At 52.8% G+C, this 21,659-nt stretch overlaps 7 protein-coding genes across 7 annotated transcripts; 3 read left to right on the forward strand and 4 right to left on the reverse strand.

Annotated features, from left to right (window-relative positions):
- Nucleotides 1-425: 425 nt before the first annotated feature.
- Nucleotides 426-1,919, reverse strand: AYO21_08773 (hypothetical protein; the record flags this gene model as incomplete). The annotated part of the gene is made up of 1 exon (XM_022658716.1): nt 426-1,919. The coding sequence occupies one exon, from the start codon at nt 1,917-1,919 to the stop codon at nt 426-428; it is 1,494 nt and encodes a 497-aa protein (XP_022508974.1).
- A 3,425-nt stretch (nt 1,920-5,344) lies between these two features.
- AYO21_08774 (hypothetical protein) lies at nt 5,345-7,669 on the reverse strand (the record flags this gene model as incomplete). The annotated part of the gene is made up of 2 exons (XM_022658717.1): nt 5,345-7,350; nt 7,402-7,669. The coding sequence occupies 2 exons, from the start codon at nt 7,667-7,669 to the stop codon at nt 5,345-5,347; spliced, it is 2,274 nt and encodes a 757-aa protein (XP_022508975.1).
- Nucleotides 7,670-9,411: 1,742 nt separating this feature from the next.
- AYO21_08775 (hypothetical protein) lies at nt 9,412-9,732 on the reverse strand (the record flags this gene model as incomplete). The annotated part of the gene is made up of 1 exon (XM_022658718.1): nt 9,412-9,732. The coding sequence occupies one exon, from the start codon at nt 9,730-9,732 to the stop codon at nt 9,412-9,414; it is 321 nt and encodes a 106-aa protein (XP_022508976.1).
- A 1,832-nt stretch (nt 9,733-11,564) lies between these two features.
- Nucleotides 11,565-13,339, forward strand: AYO21_08776 (hypothetical protein; the record flags this gene model as incomplete). Its single annotated transcript, XM_022658719.1, has 6 exons — nt 11,565-11,856; nt 11,945-12,007; nt 12,093-12,194; nt 12,263-12,421; nt 12,479-12,848; nt 12,970-13,339. The coding sequence occupies 6 exons, from the start codon at nt 11,565-11,567 to the stop codon at nt 13,337-13,339; spliced, it is 1,356 nt and encodes a 451-aa protein (XP_022508977.1).
- A 191-nt stretch (nt 13,340-13,530) lies between these two features.
- AYO21_08777 (hypothetical protein) lies at nt 13,531-15,075 on the reverse strand (the record flags this gene model as incomplete). The annotated part of the gene is made up of 2 exons (XM_022658720.1): nt 13,531-14,824; nt 14,882-15,075. The coding sequence occupies 2 exons, from the start codon at nt 15,073-15,075 to the stop codon at nt 13,531-13,533; spliced, it is 1,488 nt and encodes a 495-aa protein (XP_022508978.1).
- Nucleotides 15,076-16,199: 1,124 nt separating this feature from the next.
- On the forward strand, nt 16,200-18,034 carry AYO21_08778 (hypothetical protein; the record flags this gene model as incomplete). The annotated part of the gene is made up of 2 exons (XM_022658721.1): nt 16,200-16,413; nt 16,503-18,034. 2 exons carry the CDS (start codon nt 16,200-16,202, stop codon nt 18,032-18,034), a joined length of 1,746 nt encoding a protein of 581 aa, XP_022508979.1.
- Nucleotides 18,035-19,860: 1,826 nt separating this feature from the next.
- On the forward strand, nt 19,861-20,954 carry AYO21_08779 (hypothetical protein; the record flags this gene model as incomplete). Its single annotated transcript, XM_022658722.1, has 2 exons — nt 19,861-20,028; nt 20,157-20,954. 2 exons carry the CDS (start codon nt 19,861-19,863, stop codon nt 20,952-20,954), a joined length of 966 nt encoding a protein of 321 aa, XP_022508980.1.
- Nucleotides 20,955-21,659: the final 705 nt, after the last annotated feature.

Consider the following 21,659-nt stretch of genomic DNA (forward strand, 5'->3'; position numbering starts at 1 on the left):
GTGTGTTGCCTCTGTATATGTAGAGGACGCGAACGGCTCGAAGTGCCAGATTGAAACAGCCTGGCCCGTGAGCCGTAACACCGTAGTGCCCGAGCCGGCACCGTCGTGGTGGTGGCGCCGTCATCATCGTTGGTCGTCCTCGTGTAGTGTCCGACAGGTCCATCTTCCTATGCAGGACGCCACCGAAGAAATATCGATGTCTCTAGTCATGCCTCCGAGCAATAGACGTCGTTGTGCCAGGTCTAGCGGCGGCCTCTGGGCGCAACTCCAACGCACATAGGTGGTCATGGTGATGGAGTCGAACCGGAGGAGAGAAGGACTAGGGTAGCAGATCAATCCGCATTGATTTGCAGCCGTCGTTACACAAAGTCCCGGGTATCGGCACCGGATTAGACACCCTCGTAGAGCTTCAAGGAGTTTTCTGATCAAAGAAAATCCGACTCCTGGACCCTGTATACGCCATCCACAGTCTCCCTGCCCTCGGTTTTCATGGCGTTCAGTCCGTGGACGATCTCGTGAGCAAACACGTCCGCAACGGATTCCATCGAGATTGATTCCGCGATGAGCTGTGGTTGATCGTCATTAGTGAGCGAAACGCCTTTTTCTCCGGCATCAGCTGTAGAAGGGAGAGAAGATGAGTGTTCGTGTGCTGTTTTGTCGGAGCTAGGGATCGCGGTCGAGGATGAATTCGGATGTGAGCGTAACATCTCCCTTGTCAGCCAGGTTACGCTCTTTCCTTCCAGCCCACAAGCCACGATGCGGCTGAAACCCCATGACAAATAACCTCGCGTCATGGGGTCGTAAGAAGGCGATGATGTTTGTGCAGGGATGAAGTCATAAAGTCGTCGTCCTGATGAGGACGCGGCAGCCGAGGGAGAAGGCGATGTCAATAAGGGGATGGAGCCTGGTGACGATGAGAGCCCTGTTGAAAATGAGGCAGACGATGGGGTCGCCGACGGAGGAAGCGGTGCGTCATATACGTTCAATCCTACTCCGTGGGAGGTAACACCACGCGAGACTTGGACACCGATCGCGCAGATTTTCCGATCGGTAGCTGCTGTTCCCTTAGGCGGCCTGGAAGCGCTTCGGCCGCCCCTCTCCTGATCTGCAGCTGAGCCGGGATCCAGCACCCATACTCCCGGATCGTCCGTCCTCCCAGTCCGGACGCCCCAGCGGCTGCAAGTGCGCATGACGCTCTCCTCCAACAGCTTTACCCAGCATCTCGCGGTGATGCCGAACCTCCGAAGGTCGACGATCACGTAACCCGTCAACTGGCCCGGTGCATGGTATGTGAGGAGGCCACCACGTGGGGAGGCATGAAAGGTGGCCAGACCATTAGCAGAGAGGAAAGTCTGCTGGTCTGCGGAAATGGGATTCGTGAGAAGGTGCCGGCGTCCAACCGTGTAAGTGGGAGGGGTGCTGAATGTCAGGAGGACAGGATCCGGGGGCATCTGGATGTGTGATAGTTCATGGGAGCTGGAGCTGACGTCGAGAGCCGGCAGAGAGCTTGCATTATGGTGCAAGGCCGTCGTCGTATTCTTTGTAGTGCAGTTTCCCTTTCTGGCGCCAAGCAATGAAGACTCTGGTCGATCGTTCCGCAAAGTGCTGCATCTCAGCAAGGTGCGTGGCCTTGCTGCGTCATCATTCTCATCAGCAGCAGCGGCAGCATCTGAGGCTTTTGTGTTGATGATACTTTGCCACGACTGCCTTCCACTGCCCTTGCCCTTGTCGCCGGGTTCAGTTGGATACGCATTATTCGTGGCCTTGTTTCGTCTCCCCTCATTCGCTAGTGAATCACCTCTTGTGACGGAACGCAACCAATCCTTGTGTTGGAAATGTCTTTCCAGAATCGCCGTTTGGAGACGTAGTGAGTGGCTGTACGGGATCAAGTCCGGGACGTGCAGGTGAGCTAAGCGCATGACGGTGCATTATTGATGTTCCTGTTTTACCCTTTGCTCTGGAGTTGGATCCCCTGTATGGCCGCCCAAACTCTATCAGGTCATATGGCTCGAGGAGGCTGGAATGGAGCTGGACCGGGTTGAAGAGGATCGATGATTCAAAGGCGAACCTGGGACCCGCAGGTGATTGCCTCGAAGAATCGAGCCGATTGTTCCAGCAATGACGGGGGACGTGCACAAGCCCGTCGAGTGAGCCAGAGATTGAACCGAGGGTTGCACGTATCTCTAGTTCATGCTTGATGAATTTTTCCCGCGTTTCTGGTTGTTCGTTAAGCTAGGGTCAAAATCTCCGGCAAAGGCTTGTGCCGCGTCAGAAACGAAAGGCTGGTGGCGTTTCCGGCAAAGGCCAGTTTTCGGTTAATCACAAAAGATGTGCATCTAAACGAAGGCTTAGAAAGGAAAAGACGACTCGAAAACTAAAATTGCAGAGATGAAGCAGCTCGTACACGGTACCTTGGACGGGCACCTATGTACAATGTATGAAGAACTTGATTTAATTGTGCATGCGACAGTTGGACGGTCATCAAGCTTTTCGGATAAGTTACCCAAGCACGCCAGGGCTGCTCCAGGCACCCACCAGGTCATTCCTTTTTGGCCCCTCAACTCCCCAACTGTACCGAGTAGTCATTTACCTGCGAGCAAGTAATCAGTCAAACCCCCTCTAGTGACTCTAGGACTCATTTGTTGCAAGCGAAAATCCTTCTGCGCAAGGCTGAGCTGGACCCGATGGGGGATCCTGTGGGATTCTGCCATGGTGCAGCCAATGTTTCCCAGAGACAACAACTCCCAGCTCCTTTATCACTGGATGATCAAGTGGGCCCACGCCACAGGGCATCAGAGATCCGACGACAACACACAAACCTCACATGACAGAAGCACATTTTTAAACCTCTTGTTGTCAACAGAGAGATTTAGCACATGCTATCAATTCCTGCGGTGCGACTCACAAAGTGTCCGAGGCTCTTACATAGGAGGCAAAGCCGAAACGCCCATGTTCCACCCCGCCCCGAGGTCGCCAGGGGGGAGGGAGGACCGGTGTGAGCGTAATCAAGGCCCGCCTCTTTGGGTATGTATAATGTCGAGAAGTAGCTAAGCTACGTTAGGGCTGAAGACGACATTCTGACTGGTTCGATCGACACACACCCTCCATCCGTCCTTCTATCCATCCCACCAACTCTCTGCTTCTTGACTTTGCAACGAAGGTCATTGGGAAGAAAAGATGGAGAATTGAATAACGTCGTACACCGGTGCTAGGGGCCCACGAAATTCACCGGGTGGAGGTTGACAGAGCAGGACATTGTTACTGGTCAACGGGCTTTCTCACCAGGCCTATTCAGGTATTTGCACGAGACACCTTGCATAAGTACGAGCAGGGGGGTGATTATATCAACGTACGAGCACAGCGACCTTAACCGACTTGGCTAGAGGTGCCAAACCCTTCCATCCATCACTGTCATTATTGGAGCCCCTTCCCTGATCCCTGCCACAAGACAGGAGCATGCAGCCGGAGCCCTGCCCTTCATTGTCATGTCAGGTTATTGATTGATGAATCAATAAATGATGCCTATCCAATAGGGCCATGAATGCGGATAGTGGAACTGCCTATTCCAGCGTGTCCAAAAAAGGAGCACTTCCAACTCTGACGACTTACTCCTACTCAACACGCTCTCCCTATCCATTCCATGCCAAAGAATAGACCCCCATGGAGCTCGGCATCGCTCCCTTGTTGCCAGTTCCAGGTCAGGTCCAGGTCTAGGTCCAGGCGTCGAACATTTGACATCCCAACTATTTGGGAGTTTGCACTACTACAGTTGCCGTCTGGCGTCTGCGCCTGCGTCTGCGTCAGAGGCGATACACCTGTGGCCGCAGCCTGCTTGCAGCGCCCCCCTTCAGGCAGGGAAGATCGAGGGGTTCCCGAACAAAAGGCTGAGGATAGGCGCCGAATATAGTTAGTCGGCCATCGCCCGCCCCATTGGGAGGATGGAAAGCATCTTGTTTCGCAGTATATCCCAGGGTTCTTTCACGGTAATATCAAATATCATCCCCCTTCCCTTTTCCCTTTCCCCCTCTTGTGATCGTCCAGGCTCCGCTGCTCTCTCAATATCGATCGGATAAATACCTCATTGCCACCACACCGCCCCCTCCTTCTTCGCACGGCTTGCACCTCTTCCCACACCGACAGCTCTATTTTCAATTTCATAGGCATATTCTCACCTGGAACCTGGTGCACTAGAACCTTCGGTCAGGTTAGGTCAGCATTGCTAGGACAACAGACTCCATCCACGCCTGAAGCCCAAAAGCCAAAAGCAGTAGCGGCTCTCTCTCTCTCTTCCCGTCGTCCCTCTCGGTCCAAAAGTTCTCCCTCCCCCGATCAAGGAATAGGTCGTGTGGTGACCCAACCACTCCCTAACTCTGCATCTCACCTTGCCCTGCCACCTTGTCGCCTTGTCGCCTGATCACCATGAGCACCTCCGACGGCTCCGCTTCCACCAGCGAGGCTCCAGCCAGGGTCAAGAACGTCGAGAACCAGTCTGCACTGAGGAATGGACCTCAAGCACAAACGGACACTCCGCAAGCATTGGCCGAGGTGAGTTTTACGGAGACAGAGTTCTTTTCTCATGATAACAATCAGAGTTATGATCTCTCTTTGTTTTCTTTGTCCTCTCGCCCCCTCCCCATTTGCCTCTAGTCTCCGTCTCTCGCTCCCAAGTTAGCAAGCTTGCTAACATGCTTTGTGTGGGGGCGGCCACCAGTACGGCGAATACCTCGGTCGATGTATCGCTATGGCTGATAGCCAGCGCTCCACGTCTCAGACAAGCAAGAAGCGCAAATGGTCTTTTGCTTCCAAAAAGTGATGGGTCTTCCCGCCGCCTCCACCACCATCCCCCGGGGGGGGGGGGGGGGGGGGGGTATTACGAGAAATGGATCCGATGTGGAGAGAGAGAGAAGGGGTTCCCTCCCTTGTTGCGCTGGCTGGCTGGCTGGCTGAGAGCTTCTTCTTTTGGCTAAATGAGCAAGCTTTCTCACCGTGCGTGCAGCCGTAAAAAAAGGGCAGAACCAGGCTTGTTCACTAGTGTAAGGGTTTCAAGTGGCCAGGACAACTTTATCAAGGGCTATGGGTGGTGGGGATCGATCGACCCGAGTCGCGCGGTTTTTGCTTGAAAATCTCGCTTCCCGACTATTTTCCTCTTTGGTCGAGGGTTTTCATATCGTCGCGGAGAGATGCGGCCGTGGAAGCTTTTGTGCGGTTGGTTGGGGGCAAGAGAAGGAGGGAGATTGGACTTTTTGTCGTTCAGTGAGTGGAAACAGAAAGTTGGTTTTTATTGTGTGTGTGCCAAACAGAGTTGGGTCTTTTTTCTTATGCGTATCTTTTCTCATCATCATCATCAGAAGTAATCCGCCGCGTCGATGTCCCGATAACGATTGCGTAAACCCTTGTGCTGCCCTTTATGCACGGTGGTGGTAATGGTGGTGGTGTTGCTATTATCATTCACCTTGCTGCTCCCGTCGTACATGCCTTCTGCAAAGACCTTCTCGACCCTCATCAAGCCCTGGAAGACGTCGACGTGCATGGCGCCGTCGGATTCGCTGCTGGCCTGCCACCCGTACGCGACGTGGGGATTGCCGAGGACGGAGACGAGCTCGTCGCCGCGGAGCAGACAGCCGCGGTCGCCCAGCTGGGCGAGCAGGGTGTGGTAGACCTTTGCGATGGCGAGGTGGCTGTCGTCCTTGATGATGGCCTTGTTGGCCCACAGGATGACGGCGACCAGCGTGCAAAAGTGGATAAAGGGAATGACGGCCAGGATGGTGCCCGCATACCGCCACGTCACCTTGAGGACCTGCGCGGCGATGGGCTGCCGCGTGCTCGTCACCGTCTTGCGCCACATGGCCGGCGAGTTGTCCATGAAGGAGATGGCCCCCATGGTGAAGGACGAGATCAGGTCCGCCATCTCCAGCGGGCCGGCCGCCCCCAGAAAGCCCACCTGCGACGAGTTCGTGTACACGGCGTACTCTTCCTTGCCGTCGGCCGTCGGAGGGTTGTCGCTCCACCCGATCGCCCCCGCGAGCATCCTGCCCACGATGGCATATATTTCATAGTCGATCGTGACTTCGTTGTAGGCGTCCCCGACCTGAGGCTGTGAAGACGTCAGCTGTACGGAACATGATGGAGTGTAGATTGCCACCCAGCCCGTCAGGTTAAGGGGGGCGAAAATAGGGAAGACGCAGACCAACACATCCCAAAGGGCTTCCTCAAGACTCACCACTGTATTATTGCAGACGAAATACGTCCCGATTCCGTCATCGTAAATTCCGCCGTCCGGGTACGCAGCGGCTTGGAAAGTGTGGATTTCCACACACCCTGAACCGCAGGTCGAGTTCAACTTTGACATTGTCAGGAGGCCTCCTGGGCCCGGACTCGCCGGGAGGGACTTGTTGACGTGCTTGTCGCCATCGTGATAGACAATGTACGAGAGGTTGCCATACACTCCTTGGATGACGTCGTAGCTTTGGCAGTAAGCCTGGGACTCGATGTACCGGGTTGACACGATCACCTGGTCCGAGTCGTCCGCGTTCTGGTCCTGGAAGTAGTAGTATGTATACCCATCCGAGGACGAGAAGTAGCTCTGCATAGACTCGACAACGTCGCTGTTATAATTCAGCACAGTTGCGGTTTCTCCGCGGACACCCCATTCTTGCGTGGCGGCCAGGTCGGCCGGATAGTCGCCCGTGGAAAGCGCGTTCAGGTCGACGATGCTCGTTTCCCCTTTCCGCGTGAGGACGTAATCGTTCGACGTGTCTAAGTTGTAGTTCAGACCGATGATGCCCACCAGGACGGTGACGGCCAGGTGGACCAGGAGCCACAGCACACAAAGAACCTGAGTCCTCGACGGCAGATATCGGCGTTCCCGATTCCGCGCCTTCCAGAGGAGCTTGATGACGTTCATGAGACTGTCGCAGCCCATGACGAGATCGAAAGTCTCGAGCGGTCGGTAACACGCCGCCAGGATTCGCCAGCGGAGGAGCTTCGCGTAGCTGCGCAACGATGCCGCCAAGTTGACCCCGAGAAGAAGGGAGACGCCGGTGGTGAGGGCGTTGAACTCTCGGCGTTGGGGTACGCTGATGGTCAGCTTCTTGGAATAGGCATAGAGGATGCCAAAGTATACGACGCAGAGGATCAGGCTGTTGACCCATTCACCAATGGTCAGTCGCAAAAGCCGCTTTCGTTGTTTGTCGTGTCTATACTCTCTCGAAGTGTTGTGAAGGGAGTATTTCAGCTCCAGGACTTCGTGAAGTGAGGGCGTGATGGAACTGTAGATGCGTTCCCTCCATCCACTCTGACTCGAATGCCTCCGCTTCTCGGGCGATTGTGCGGCTGGTTGTGTATCGTGCCCTGTTTCTCCGGTCAGAGAGTAGCCATCGCGGCGAAGAATCATAGACCTACGTGGAGGTGTCTGGGGCACAGGGACATGATCGGATCGCTCGGTGTAGAGCCTTGTAGGAGGTAAAAAGGGTGACGGAGGTGAAGGGGGTGGAGATATCTCAATGACAGGCACGTCTGTTGATTCCGACTCTTGTCTCTGGTGACTGGGAGCCTCGTGGTGACTGTCGTTGTGTGCCGCCTCTTGGACGAGTCTCTGTTCGTCGCCCGTGCCGTCGTCGTCGTCTCCCACCGGGATTGGACTGTAGCTCGCCGACGCTTCAAGGGCCATGTTCATGATAGTTCTGGCATCAACGGTCCCAAAATCCCTTGAGAACTTGAGTCTGCCGGTGTTCGCATCGCGACGAGGGGTGTTAACGAAGCATATAAACCAAGAGAATCTTCAACGCCAGGCCTAGACAGCCCTAGCCCAAATACCATGTCCAGTCCTGTTTGATATGGCGATCTCTTCCCGCCCATCGCGAACCCGAGACTTTTGCCCAATCATGAGGTGCGGTCTGGAGTCATGACCCATGTTCGATAAGGCAGGCCACTCCAGGTTATGTGTCTGAGTTTTGCCCGAGGGGCCGTTTCAGGCCATGTTGACCGTTTCCAGCGGGTCTGGCTAGCGGAACAATCTGCAGACATCCCTGCAAAAATCTCCCAAGTCAGTCCCGCTAGCCTTGTGTGATACGACCAGTGCTCCAATGGACCAGGTCAAATGGCAAGTTGGCGTGGGTTTGTGATGGGCCAGGAGACATTCAGTGACACCTTCAAGAGTCTAGAGTAGAACATGGCTGTGAGGGCCATCACAATAAGGGGGTCCTGCAAGATGGAGATTGCGCATACGAGTACTCGTATTGTCCGTCGGTGTCGGAATGCTATACGTAGGCTGCCGTAAGCCAGAGACAAGACACTGTGTGCTCCACAGGACAAGAGATCGATACGAAGGCATGGAGACCTCGCATAGTATTATTAATCTCGATGATGAGTATTGGAAGAAAGGGGCGAGGTTTCACCAGCTCACACACCTTTTTCTTCCTCGAGTAAAGGCGAGATGCTAGGCTCCCTGCGGAACTGGCCCGTCCCGAACTGCCTGGGGCCTTTGCGAGCTTGAATTCACACTATTATAAGGCATCCCATCCCATTGTTCTTAGAGTCGAGCAACGAGGTATTTTGTTTGAGGTATGTATTACGGAGTAGTTTCCTCGACACTGTAAGGGGCCACGGGGCCTTGTCTCCCTAGAGGCTGTTTGTTCGAGCACCATTGTAAAGTCCAGTTTCGTACCAATCAAAGCCTGTCAGTGGAGTTCCATAGTCGCCTTGTGTGTATATGGCTTCACTTCTCCGACTATCACAGTGTATGAACTTCAGCATGAATCGGTCACAGAGACGGCTCGTGACACTGGAAGCACTGAGACAACCCCTTGGATCTCGCCTTCCACAAGGCCAACACCTCGCCACGTCCGACACACTCTGACTGCCTGATGCGCACCTGAGTTTCCTCCAAAATTGCCGCATCCAAATTTGGATCAGCGTCAGATCCAAGCTATCATCCGCTGAAATCAAGCAATGTGTTAGGATTGAACCGCGGCAAGCCAGAATAGAAGAGTTGCCCAGTCAAATCTCAAGCAGATGTTGACATCTGGACAGTAAGAAGCTTCATCTGAATGCTGGCATTGCGGAGATTCCATCCTCCAAGTTTTCCCATACAAGGGCCAGACTGATGGGTTCGAACCATCTAGTTCGCTCGGACGAGGACTGGATCTGGAGTTTCATGCATTTCCGGACAAGGTGTCTGAAATTCGGGACAAGCCTGCTATCCAGCAGCGAGAAAGGCGGTCATGGCTGCAGACCGGTCCACGTTGAATAGTCGGGTACTCGGTGGGCGCAAAGAGTTGAATGGGGCCATTGAGTGTGCAGACGAGGATCAATTGTACGTTGGTGGTTGGAGAAGTCGACCCGACTCGGATGTGATGTTGCCTGGACGAATTACGGAATGCGCAGGAACCAGCCTGAAATATTTCCCGCTCTTCAGCTTTTCTTGCTCTCGCTACCAGAAGCACCAGGAGCGTCCGGGTTGCCTGCAGCCGTTTTGCCAAATTCCAATCCCAAATTCGTCCACTCATCTTTCGCCATGAGACCCTTCTCCATACGACAACCAAGATATTCCTTTGCCAGTAGTCTGCACTCTTCGTTGTTCCTCCCAGGAGGGTTCTGTCTCCTCAAGCATCGCAGATAGGAGGATATTACGTGCTTGCATTCCGCGTCGTGGTCAAGTGGGAAGGAACCGCGTTCCGGGGGGGTGGGTTTGTAGTTGGCCGCGCCACCACCTGGAGCACCGAAACCAGACATTGGGGTGTATTTTCCCAACAGGAGGACCAAAAGGAATATTAAGTGTAGCTGGTCGCAGTGAGAAATGGCGCAGATTGAATGGTTGCAAAGAATCGGTTTGGGCAGTTCGGTTTGGGGAAGTGGAAATATATATTATATATCAGGAGATGCTAAGCCCAAGCTCCAAATACTTATCATCACGTGCCTTACTCGAAGTCGAACAAAAACCCGTTGCTCAAGTGAAAAACACTCTTGACAATGAAATCGCTGTTCAATGTATGATTTTTGCATATATCTATCCGCTACAGAAACAAGTGGTTCAAGAGCTCGACGTATAACAGCCACCCATAGTTCGCAGGCAGTTCATTCAGTGTAAACGACTTTAAACTGATCACCTTTTCCTACACTATCCATCGAGAAAACAGAGCAACTAATGTGATGTCAGCACATGTCTGTAAGAACAGAGAGCAGCGTAACAGATTGGGCCAAGCCAGAAACATTTCAGTTCTCCAAGGTGATGTATATTCGACATAGGGATTCAGTAAGAACACAGCGAAATACATGAGATCATCAGGATAAACGCATCAACAGGAGGTTATATGCTTACTTCTTGTTCCAATCGAACTCAAACGATGTAAAAAGGATTTACCTGTACCAAACAATAGTCGGTCAGCTCAGGCTCGAGATCAGATCTTTTGCGCAAATGGGCAAATTGAACATCTATGTCAGGCTATTAGCAACTCTGTCAGCAAGAGGCAGCAAACAGCAGATGATCCAAGAAACATACCTCATTAAATCAGAATTTTCAGTGTTAACGTTCATTTCCAAGCGAAGGCTCGGTTCAAACAGTGTGAATATTGTTCATCATAGGATGCAGGTTGAAATGAGAAATAGAAGGGCATCGTAAATACCTGAAACCAGGGCTGTTAGCAACGCTTCACACATATGTAGTACAATCCAACAACGCTTGGTGCATTCGCATTCGATCAGCTGACGAGTTCTCAACAAGTGTTGCGGCCTCACAACATCCACAAGGATTGTACGTCCTGCTTTTCCAGATGTATGGTGCCACACACGCAGTCTGTCCGCCCGTTCGTTCAAGTCTTCGTCACGGCGATAAGGCAAGGGAAGGGAATAAGGAGCGAAGAATGTACCTGTCACAAAATCTCGTTAGCCTTCCGTGTCAGGACACAGAAAAACTGGAAGAGTTGAAGATGCGCATGGGTCAGACAAGGCTGAAACTTGTAGTAGACAGATTCCACATGGAGAATTAAGTCTGAGGAATGCCATTCGTGTCAAGGGGTCATCACGAGAGGAACAAGATGAAGTAGATGTAAGTCGTACCTTTTTCAGAGAAATGCTGTGCGTGGCCGTTTTAGCATACGCAAGTCCTTGAACCATCTGCCATAGCCTTCAATAAGTCAGCGATCATTCTGCGAAGTCAGGATGGGTGCAGGGAAAAGGGTAGCAAGACGGTCAGCGTAATTCTAGAGATGATTTTGCTCCTCATAGAACGTGAGTCCTTGGAGTTGGATTGTATAATGTTCATCATTCAAGCAAGGGACAGGGAACAGAGCATCGCTAACCTTGAGAGCAATCGTCTGGAAGCTGGGCGATTGCATGCATGGTCCAGCTCAGGACACGATGAATTGAAGAAAAGAACTCGAAGTTTTTGGAGAAACTGGAACTGAAACTGCGAGCAAAATAATAAACGGCGCCAAGCTTATCGGCACATTTACGGTTTAGTGCCATCTCCGCACCAGAGCCTCGTCAAAAGTCAGCCTCGTAGACACAGCGAGTCAATCATCCCTTCTTTTTCAGCTTCGGTTTGCAAGCCAGCCACTGCTCGCAACATGTCGTCTCTGCTTCCTAAATCCCCTTCATCGGCTTCCAAGATTAATATCACCGCAGGCCAGCTTCCCTCATATGTGAACGCCACGCAGGCTCCGACTAAGAAATCTCCATGGCGCACCATCCGGGGGCTCGAATATAATCAATATGCCACGGTCATTCTTCCCGATGAGCTATACAGCCTGCTTTGGAAGAAATTGGACGCGAGCATGGAGCCAGTAAAATATGCAAAGGTCATCATGAAGCTAGCAGATGTACTCAGTGGAGATTTCTTCACGGAATATGTAAAAAGAGGTGAGACTCACGAATGCTGTCTTCCACTGTCAACCTCAATGCTGCATTCAGACCACGAGCAGCAAGCCTAACTTCTTTGGATGTGTAGGGAACATTCTCATGGTCTCAGAGGGCGAAGCTGGTGTTGATAACATCTTTTCGTTGAAAGAAGGTATGTGCAGGTAGACAGTCAGTCGAAGCCACGATAGCAGCGGAATCGTATTGGCTTGACACCCTGAGCTAACTTGGAATACCAGGAGTTCTGAGACTGGAGCTTTCAAAAGAATCATATGAGCGGGCTGGTCTGCAAGGCAAGCCCATACCTTCTGGTGGCAGCAAGCACGTCAAGTTGAGATATCGTAGGTCATCTCTCCCCGATGGCTTTCCTTCGTTCTTCTTCAGCAACGGAACTTCGACCTCGTGGTAGGGAATGGAGCTGAAAATCTTGCAGTCGTAGAGGTCGACCTTCGTCTCCCGTCAATGTTACACGGAAAAAAGGGCTTCGAGCGGCTCGTCTGGGCCGCAAAGCATGCTCTAAACCAAAGCCTTAACTGGCTCTTCATCGACCTCAATACAAAAACTGGAGGTAATTCCTTCTACGCTTTCTCTCAAGCTTCCGTGATGGTACTGATCCTCGCTACAGATATCTCGGATCAGAGTACACTGCCTCTGAGCGCACACCATCCTACAATTCACATGATTTCACCAGTGACACAGTCTCTGACAAACGTCTTGACTCCTGGTACATTGACCGCAATATCTGATGAATTATCCCTTGAACCTGCAGAGGCGCACGAGTCTCTGTATGATATGTTGGAATACGTCGATATGCTCACACTAGCTTCGCCACGCGTACAAGCCACCGACCAGGCTCACTCTTTCCTCAGCCAATATCAGGTGCCTGACCTCTCAGACGATCCGGATTCAGGCAGTTCAGAACAGACGGTCAAAGTCCTTACATGGTCCGGTCTCATACCGTCTCGATGGATATTGGAATTATTGTGTGCTGTCATGTGAGTCAGTCCCCTTATATGAGCCTAGGAAAGAAGTTTCTTGCGTGGAGCCAAACGCTATGTCGATCTTATGTTATGCATATTATTGCTCCGTTCGTTGCTGAGCGCCAGATCTTGACAGAAAACATTCCCGCACCGAACTCTTCGAAGCACTTCCAAAGCAGCAACAGTGGCTCGCAATCACTGTCTCTTCCCACAGGATGCAAGCAGTCAACCAAGTTGACGGATATACGATACTACTTCAGCCGGCCCGCCCTTCCGAACGACCACAGAACATTCATCCAGACAACTCGGCAGCCGCCATGCCGGTAGACACAAACGAGAATCTGGGTGAGGGATTGCACCGATCTCCGAACCAAAACCATGAAGATGATATAGATATGACGGAAGAGTCAACCTCAGCAGATCCTCTGCAGAATCAGGAGCCTCCCCCATCAAGAACTGGCTTTCATCGCTATCTCTGCGCGGAATACATTGGCAGTCTGACATAGCCAAGATCCGGGGGCAGTCGAACACTAAACATTAATGGAGGCGTCAAGATGAATATCTATTTAATGGACATCGACATCGTGGATGGACGGCAACAACCCTATCCTTCACCAGGTCTGTCAGGCTGAAACGACGCCTCCGGACCAGTTGTGTGCCGCAAGTTGGCCTGCATTCTCAGGGACGCAGTGTTGGCTCAATAAGAGAATCTGAAGGCAGGGTGATCATCACCCAGATTCTGGAGCTCGGCCTCTGGCAAGTTATAGCGATAATCCCTTGCGCCCTTGTCTCGGAGCCTGTTCTCTCTCCTGAGGTACCACAAGAGAATGCACGAAGCCACTGCTCCGGCGGAAAGGAGTCCCACGCCCGTCCCGAAACCAACATGATAAGTTGGGGCTTGAGACTTGAGATATATGTTACTGCCGATGATGCCACCGATATTTCCCAGGGACAACTGCATGGCGATCCCCACTCCACGCTTGTAGTGGCCGCCGAGGTTGTTGCTCAACCAGCCTACAATCCCAGGCTGCGCCACGACTAGGCCGCTCTGGAGCAGGTAAAGCGCGAAGTACCGGACGCCGACCGAGACGGAAAAGTATGACAACAAGACGGCATATGCGATGATGGCGACGACACATCCGCCAAAGACGAACGAGAACCGGTGCTTGAGGTGGTCGGAGAGCAAAGCGCAGGTCAAGCACACGACGGTTCCGACCACATAGAGGGGTATCGTCATGACCTGGGCTTTGGTCGAGGTCCAGCCCAACTCGAAGAGTATCGTGGGCAGGAAATAAGCGTTCCCATAGCTGGACGTCAGGATGCAGAGGTATGCGAAACTGGCAATCCAGATCTTGACGTCGCCTAAGCACCGCTTTACCGCCTGCTTGTTCAGAATGTTCATCTCTACGTGCTTGGTGTCCGACGCCAGTCTGCGCGCCCAGAACTGTCGTTCGTCTTCGGTGAGGAATTTCGCCGTCTCCGGCCAGTCGGGGAGGATCCAGTACGCCGGGATCGCGACCGCGATAGTGACCAGCCCTTCGATGATCAGGATCCATCTCCAGCCACTGTACCCCGAAATGCCGTCCATGTGAGCGATAGCGTAGGCCAGGAGGCCACTGAAGGCTCCCGTGACGAGGGAAGAGCCGTAGAAGATGTTCAACCTCCACTGGAACTCGTGCCTCTTGTAAAACATGGTCATCAGGTAAATCGACCCGGGGTAGACGCCCGCCTCGAGGCCCCCGAGGATTGTTCTGCAGACGACGAGGCCGGCATACGACCTCGTCAGTCCCTGACACATGGTCACGACGCCGAAGGCGAAGACCACGACGCTGAGGAAAAGCGACGGTCGAATCCTCCTGATCAGGATGTTCGCGGGGACTTCCAGCAAGATGTACAGGATGAAGAAGATGAACAGGACGACGTTGAAGTCCTGGCCGTGCATGTGGAGATCCTTCTCCAGTCCTTGTATGCGGGCATTTGCGACATTGACCCTACACCGCCCTTTTTTTCAGTTTAAGCTCTTCCGGGGGTGGATGGTGAGAACTGACCTGTCGAGAATGGTACACATGAACAGCAGAGACAGCATCGGCAGCAAGTTGAGGTCGCACTTTGTGAGGATGCGCCTTTCAGAGAGTCGCGCATCACCATCATTGGTCTCATGCGGGATTTCTGTCGAGATTTCCGCAGCTTCTTCCTTCTGCGCTGGCCTGGCTGCTTGGTGGGGTTCGTTCCTCAGCTCCATCTTTTCCATCGAGGAACAGGAGGATATATGCTTGAAAACAGTACGGTCAAACCTTTCGACACCGGGGAGGGCTTTCAACGACCGTGAACGATAGATCTATCGGTTCCAAGACTCCATGCGAGGGAGATGGCATGCCATTATTAAGGCAATTCGCTCCTCTGTCTTCTCCTCGACAGTGCCGACCACGGCTTGATCTGTACCAACCAGTGCCTGCCAAGGAGCCGGACGGTCGAGCCAGCAGCTTCAAACCTTGACCGTGGAACGGAGTTCGACCGCTGACATTGACGTATATTTCCCCAAGGCCCGGAGCGGCATAACAAAACAAGCTCAAAGACTGCGATCGCAAGCAACTCGGTACATACAAATCGACTCTTGCAATGCTTGCATTCGCCAAAACACAAATCCCGGTAGCGAGAAAGCCACAGACGGCTGAATAATAGGATCATGTAATAAGAAGACAGATACGTGCGTGCTCCCGACCAAGAAACGGATGTGAGAAGCAAACGCCCAGAACGGCTAGCGTATTGCCTTTGGTGGATTTCGGCACCAATAGGAGGGCGTTTACGTAAGGTGCCTCACCTATTTCTCCTTTGGGGCGCAGGACAAAACACACGGTTTAATCCGTCCGAGTGGTACCTGGGAAAAGAAAGGGCGCCCCCCTAAAAGTTGAGGGACCGCATCACGCTTCCCATGGTCTGAGCACCGGGGGGGTGAATAAGTACGGGAATGATCACGGAACCGCAAAGGGGAAGGTGGTGCTACTACTTTGCACTCGTAATAGTCGAGTATTGGCACCTCCAGTCTGGGGCGAGTCAAAAGCCCGCTGCGCAATCATACTTCGGGTGACAATTGCGAGAGTACTTCTTCCTTGTACCTCGTATCGAGAAAGCAACTCGCTTGAAACTCCCCCCCAAAAAATAGGACCAAGATTTTTCCAGTACCGAGTACTTGGACAATACTATAGATCGCCCCAAGACCACGAGGCTTGAAAAAGGGGGAGAACAAGTTTTTGATTACGTGTGTCGAGGGCGAACTACACCCATCTCCCCAGCTGGCCCTTAGTCAAACATGCGCTCAGCCCGCCTATACTATGCTGGTCACACTCGAACGCAACCCTGCACATCATGACGAAGCAAGAGGCGCCCCTGATCTTTGTCCTGCAATCAACCTCTCCCCAATCACAGAAGGAAAAGGAGCTTCAGGACGCGGAGCGCAAAGCCCACGCTGCCAAAGTCGCACATGCAAGGCGTCGCCACCACGTGCGAGGAGTCGGACAGGTCAGACACGGGAGGCCTGCCCGGCCTTCAGCAGGTGGTGGCGGTGGTGGTCGTAAGAAAGGTTTGTGGCAGGTCCGAGTAAAAACTTGAACAGTTCCCTCTCGCTGGACGGGACCATATGCTGACTCTTCGGATCAAAATCTGTGACAGGTAATTATTGGATAGACGAGACTGCACAGGAGGAGAATGTCCCAGCCGCTACGCTCCCAATCACGCCTCAACGAAGCCCTATTCCGCTCTCGCCACACGGCTCCTCTGATCCGTTCAACGCTCAGGCCATCCCCGTCACGCCGCGGGTCCATCAAGTCTTGCAGTATGCGAACCAGTCGCTGTTGAGCCTCTTTGCCACGAGCTACATTCGGCGATTGTTCGCGGATCCCTGGAGACGGTACTTCGACCCCAAGAATTACGGAGCCCTTCGGGACATCAAGTCGTTTGATTGGACCTGGGAGTGGTCTTCGGCCGAGGAGGGCGCACTCTCCTCGTACGTCTCGATGTACGCCATCTCCATAACGCGATTCCTGCCCAAGGACGCACACAAGGAATACTCGGTCATGGCCTTGAGCCTCCGGACACGGAGTCTCGAGGTGCTGCGTAAGAGAATAAGCGATTTGGATGGGACACGTCGGCCAGAAATGACGCTCATCATGTGTGTGATGCGTCTGTTCCGCATGGACTCGTTTGCGGGGGACGTCAAGGCGGCGCGCTTGCATGCGAACATGATCCGTGGCTTTGCCGACTCGGTCCCAGAGCTGGAACAACGGGGCCACTTCATCCGCATGTTGGTGTACAATGACATCGTCTCGGCGACGAACCAGCTTCGGCGGCCTTTGTTGGACTATAAGCATTGGATCCAGGCCTTCTCGAATGAATGCCACGCATTGATCGATCATTGCCTGCCACCCGATCCCTCGGACGACTCAGACATCCACCATTCGGTCTCGTTGGGCCCACTCCGCAAGGCCATGAAGCGTCTTCAATGGTATCTGTCCTTTGGCAAAAACACCGTCACGCCTGGTACTTTGCGGGAAGCGGAGATGATCCATCGCTGGGTAATCCTGGATGCTCAAAGGGACATGGCAACCCTCTTACACCTCTACGCCGACTTGACCGACGATCATGATTCCCACCAGGAACCCCACCTCACAAACATAGCTTTGACATTGACGTTGATCATGTCCCTCCAAAAGAGCCTTTGGGAGGCCAAACTCAACGGCATTGATATCTGTGACTCCTCCCGCTTCATCTTGCCACGGCTGGAGCGGGTCATGAGATCGATCACCGAGTCGTCAACCATAGAAGACCTGCATTACTACCGGGAGGCACACCTTTGGGTCTTTTTTGTCGGAGCCCAAATGGAGCAGCAGAAGCTCAAGGCGAGCCACCCGAGTCCCGCGCGGCAAAAGCCTCGGGCCGCACCGCCCTCGCTGTGGTTCAGCAACATGCTCGTCCTACAGGCGCGGTTCCTGAATCTGTGGGAATGGTCCGACGCGCGGGAATTGATGCTGAGTTTCGTCCTCAACGAGTTCTGGGAGCCGTCGCCTTTAATTTGGTACGAGCCCATTGTGCAAAACATAAGTGACCAGATAGATGAGGCAGCGACGGCGTCTGGTAGCGGAATGTCGGTGATGGCGCTGACGGGGCCGTCCGACAGCGTTTGCTGGCCAAAGTACAGTGCCTGACTTTTGTAGAGCTTGAGAGCTGTTGCGTTGTGAGATGCGCAGCCCATCTATCTGTACGGGGAAGAAAAGTCTGTAACACTATTTCAATAGACGACTCACTCTGAGATTCACATCGTGGTGCCCTAAATTTCGAGGACATAAAGTTACGAACGAAATATCAGGTGTGAGTGGAAGCAAGGAAGTTGCCCCTTCGAGTTCAGCCTCGTCGAGTATCACAATGCAATGCTTGGCAAATCTCCTCCGCCTCCCACGATCACGAAGTACCACAACTAAGTAGAAAATCATTCCAGTACAGAAAAGGCGCACAGTGTAAAAAAGATCCAAAAACTCAAAAAAAGACGTGATCAGATAATAGCCCTGCCCTGTTGACTCTGTAAACCCACTCAAGCCCTCAGCTACGAAACCCACTGTATATATATATTGAAGCCCCCAGAACCTGCACAGCCCACAGAGCCCACCACAAACCCTCTGCTACAGGCCCGCTCTACAGTAATTCTACAGCTACAGCCCTCGCAGAGTCAATCAGTGCGTGGACCAGATTCGTAGATTCCTCTGACACCTCAACAAGAATCTGGTCCGAGCCCCCACCCACCACGCCCACAAGGATGCACATTCGGGAGACAGAGGAATCCGTTTCGCGTTGAAGTTGGTCCCATACCTGCAGAACAGGTTTGGTCCGAATGTAGGAGCAAATTCCGAGACTGATATTAATATGTCTTAATATTTCCAGAATGATTTGTGGAGAAGGTCTGAGCGGGTCTTGTGGTAAGAGGTGCGGCAGAATTGTGGAAAATCATTGTGGTGAATTCGGGAGTTTTCCCTTGAGAGTACCCTTCTTCTGGAACAACCGCATATTTGGGGCGATGTGGTGTTTCTGAGGAGTGCCACTCTTGGGACCTTGGAGCAAAGAGTATACTTACATTCCGTACGTCGATTGGAAACCAGTCGGGAATCCTTGGACAGGTGGTCGAGACAATGGAAGTCTTTGTCAGCTAAACAGGTGGAAAGCTGTGTTTGCGCATGCACACAATTCCACCATTTACCTGATGGGCTCGCTGAAACCAGAACATGGCAGATTGGGCCTCGATTTCCACCATCCCCGGAAACGAGATAATTGTCTCGATCGATATGCCTACCAGTACCAGGAGGGTAATCGAACTATCTCGACCACAAGCCGACAAATGGTGCCAGACAGCATTCCATCGAAGGGTGGTGGATTTTGGGTAGGCCCAATCACAATCAAAGGCCTTCGGATCCATGGTTGAAGGCCTTCAACTTTGCAGCTGCTGTAAGATGATGAAAGGTTCCCGTCGCTTTGAGCTTGCCTCTCATGAGATAATCCAGCTGAACAGAGCGTCTTCCTCCTGCTGAGTGTCATGAACTTCAGATGCGGACGGTTCACGTCATCCTGGTGAAAGCACATCAAAGCCAGTGTCAACAGACTTGTGACCGGGTCCAACACCATGCAAATTGGGTCCAAGACAGGACGTCCTTTGGCACTCAAAAAGCAGACATTGTGGAGTAGGAAGTCGTGGGTTGACTGCAAGGATTCAGGTGAGTGATGACTTGAGGGCCGTCATTGTAAGTGACATATTTGAGAAGGACGGGCTGCGCTTCATCACTGCAGAAGAGTGATGCAATATGGTCAAGGGGGGTCCGCTGCATCAAACAAGGGGAATGGATATTTGCACAGACTTCGTCCGTTGTGGTGAATATCACGCCAAGACCTCAATAGCTGCGTTGAATTCCATCTTGATCCACCGCAATATATTCTCTCTCTTCCGCTTGCTCCACCGTTTCCACACGTGACCACGCTAGACTTTAAAATGGCGTTTCTTGTCGCTCTCGCGATCCTGGCAAAATGCTGCTTGTTTGCAGTCACCTTCCTCCTCTCAAACACCGTCGCCTACTACATCCTCCAAAAGAACATCGGCATGATGGAAGAGTTTCAGTCCGAGACCGACAGCGACTACACCAGTTACTGGCGTGACTGGGTGAGTTTTCGATCCCACCCCCGTCCCCTTTGTCAAAGGCCTCAGATTCATCTCACACGCAAATTCACTTGGCGCCCCGAAATGACAAGTATGGCTTCTTTTGCAAATGTGCTGACATTCACTTGCAGTTCATCTCCTCGCGTGGCAACGAGTACTTTTGTGAAATCGACGAAGAATACATCACCGACCGCTTCAACTTGACTGGCCTTAACACGGAAGTCCACTACTACCAACACGCACTCGACCTCATCACTGACGTGTTCGACCTCGACTGTGAAGACGACATGCGCGAGACGATTGAAAAGTCCGCCCGTCACCTGTACGGCCTGGTCCACGCGCGCTACATCGTCACCACCCGCGGCTTGGCCAAGATGGTTGAGAAATTCAAGAAATCTGATTTCGGCCGCTGCCCACGTGTCATGTGCGAGAGCCACCCGCTTCTGCCATTCGGTCCCAGCGACAACCCGGGCCTCAAGACGGTGAAGCTCTACTGCGCCAAGTGCGAGGACATCTACAACCCGAAATCGTCCCGGCACGCCGCCATCGACGGTGCTTACTTTGGCAGTTCCTTCCACAACATCTTGTTCCAGGTCTACCCCGCTCTCGTGCCCGTCAAGTCCAGGAGACGCTACGAGCCCAAGGTCTTCGGATTTAAAGTTCACCACGCGGCTGTCTTGGCTAGGTGGCAGGACGTCGTGAGGAGACAACAGCGAAAGCGCTTGGAGGATGCCCACGTCATTGCCGAGGGACAGCAACTGTTTGTCGAAGACGCCGAAAGCAGCGATGGGGCAGGTGACGACCGCGTCGAAGAACTAGACGACGAAGTCGGCAACAACGGCGATAGGAGAGTGGGCGCTCACGGTGGCGAAACTGAGGGTGTGGCCTTGTACGGAACGACCCCGGCCGGCGGACAAGCTGCGCATTGAACTGTGGACACCGGACACATCACGAGAACGCATTAAACGAGATGGCGACGAAACGGCGTTATGAGATCATGAAGGATGGCTGGGCAGCACTGACTGAGGGAAAGGAAAGGAATGGCGTCAAGGCGTGTTATTGCTTTTGTGTAAAGCGTTCTCGAGCATACCGGCATCGGCATCGGCGTCGGCGTCAAGGCGTCTGCCGCCCTCCTGGGAGAAACTGAACACATTCAGAGGGATTCTGAGGCTGAATCATGGAAAGAAACAAAGACGGACGGACAGACAGACACAGACAGGAGCCGGACGGATCGCCATAAAAGGCAAAGAAAGGTGTGATAATGTCCACACGAACGGCATGGCAGATCCAGACCCAGATCTAGATCCAGCTTCCCCATACCCAGAGTATGTACATACTTGTTCTTGAAAGAACTCGCCGATGTCTTTCCGACGCCCGAACACTGCAATGAGCTTGAAACGGAAAAAAAAAGAGCATCTCCAAAAATTCAAAGAATTGATTTCTTCTTCTCATTTATGATTTTAAAAACTGGCTAAATGGCTAACAAGCGAAGAACGACTTATCCCCTCAGCTGCTGGATATCTGATACGCTGGCACTGCTCGTCCCAAAAATACCGCCGACCTTGCCCAATCTAGGCCGTGTTGAAGTTCCCAGCATCAGCCATGAAGATGTCGTTTGGCCTGGAGGACCAGAA

The sequence above is a fragment of the Fonsecaea monophora genome (assembly GCF_001642475.1).
Source record: "Fonsecaea monophora strain CBS 269.37 chromosome Unknown Scaff79, whole genome shotgun sequence".
Classification (NCBI taxonomy): Eukaryota; Fungi; Ascomycota; class Eurotiomycetes; order Chaetothyriales; family Herpotrichiellaceae; genus Fonsecaea; species Fonsecaea monophora.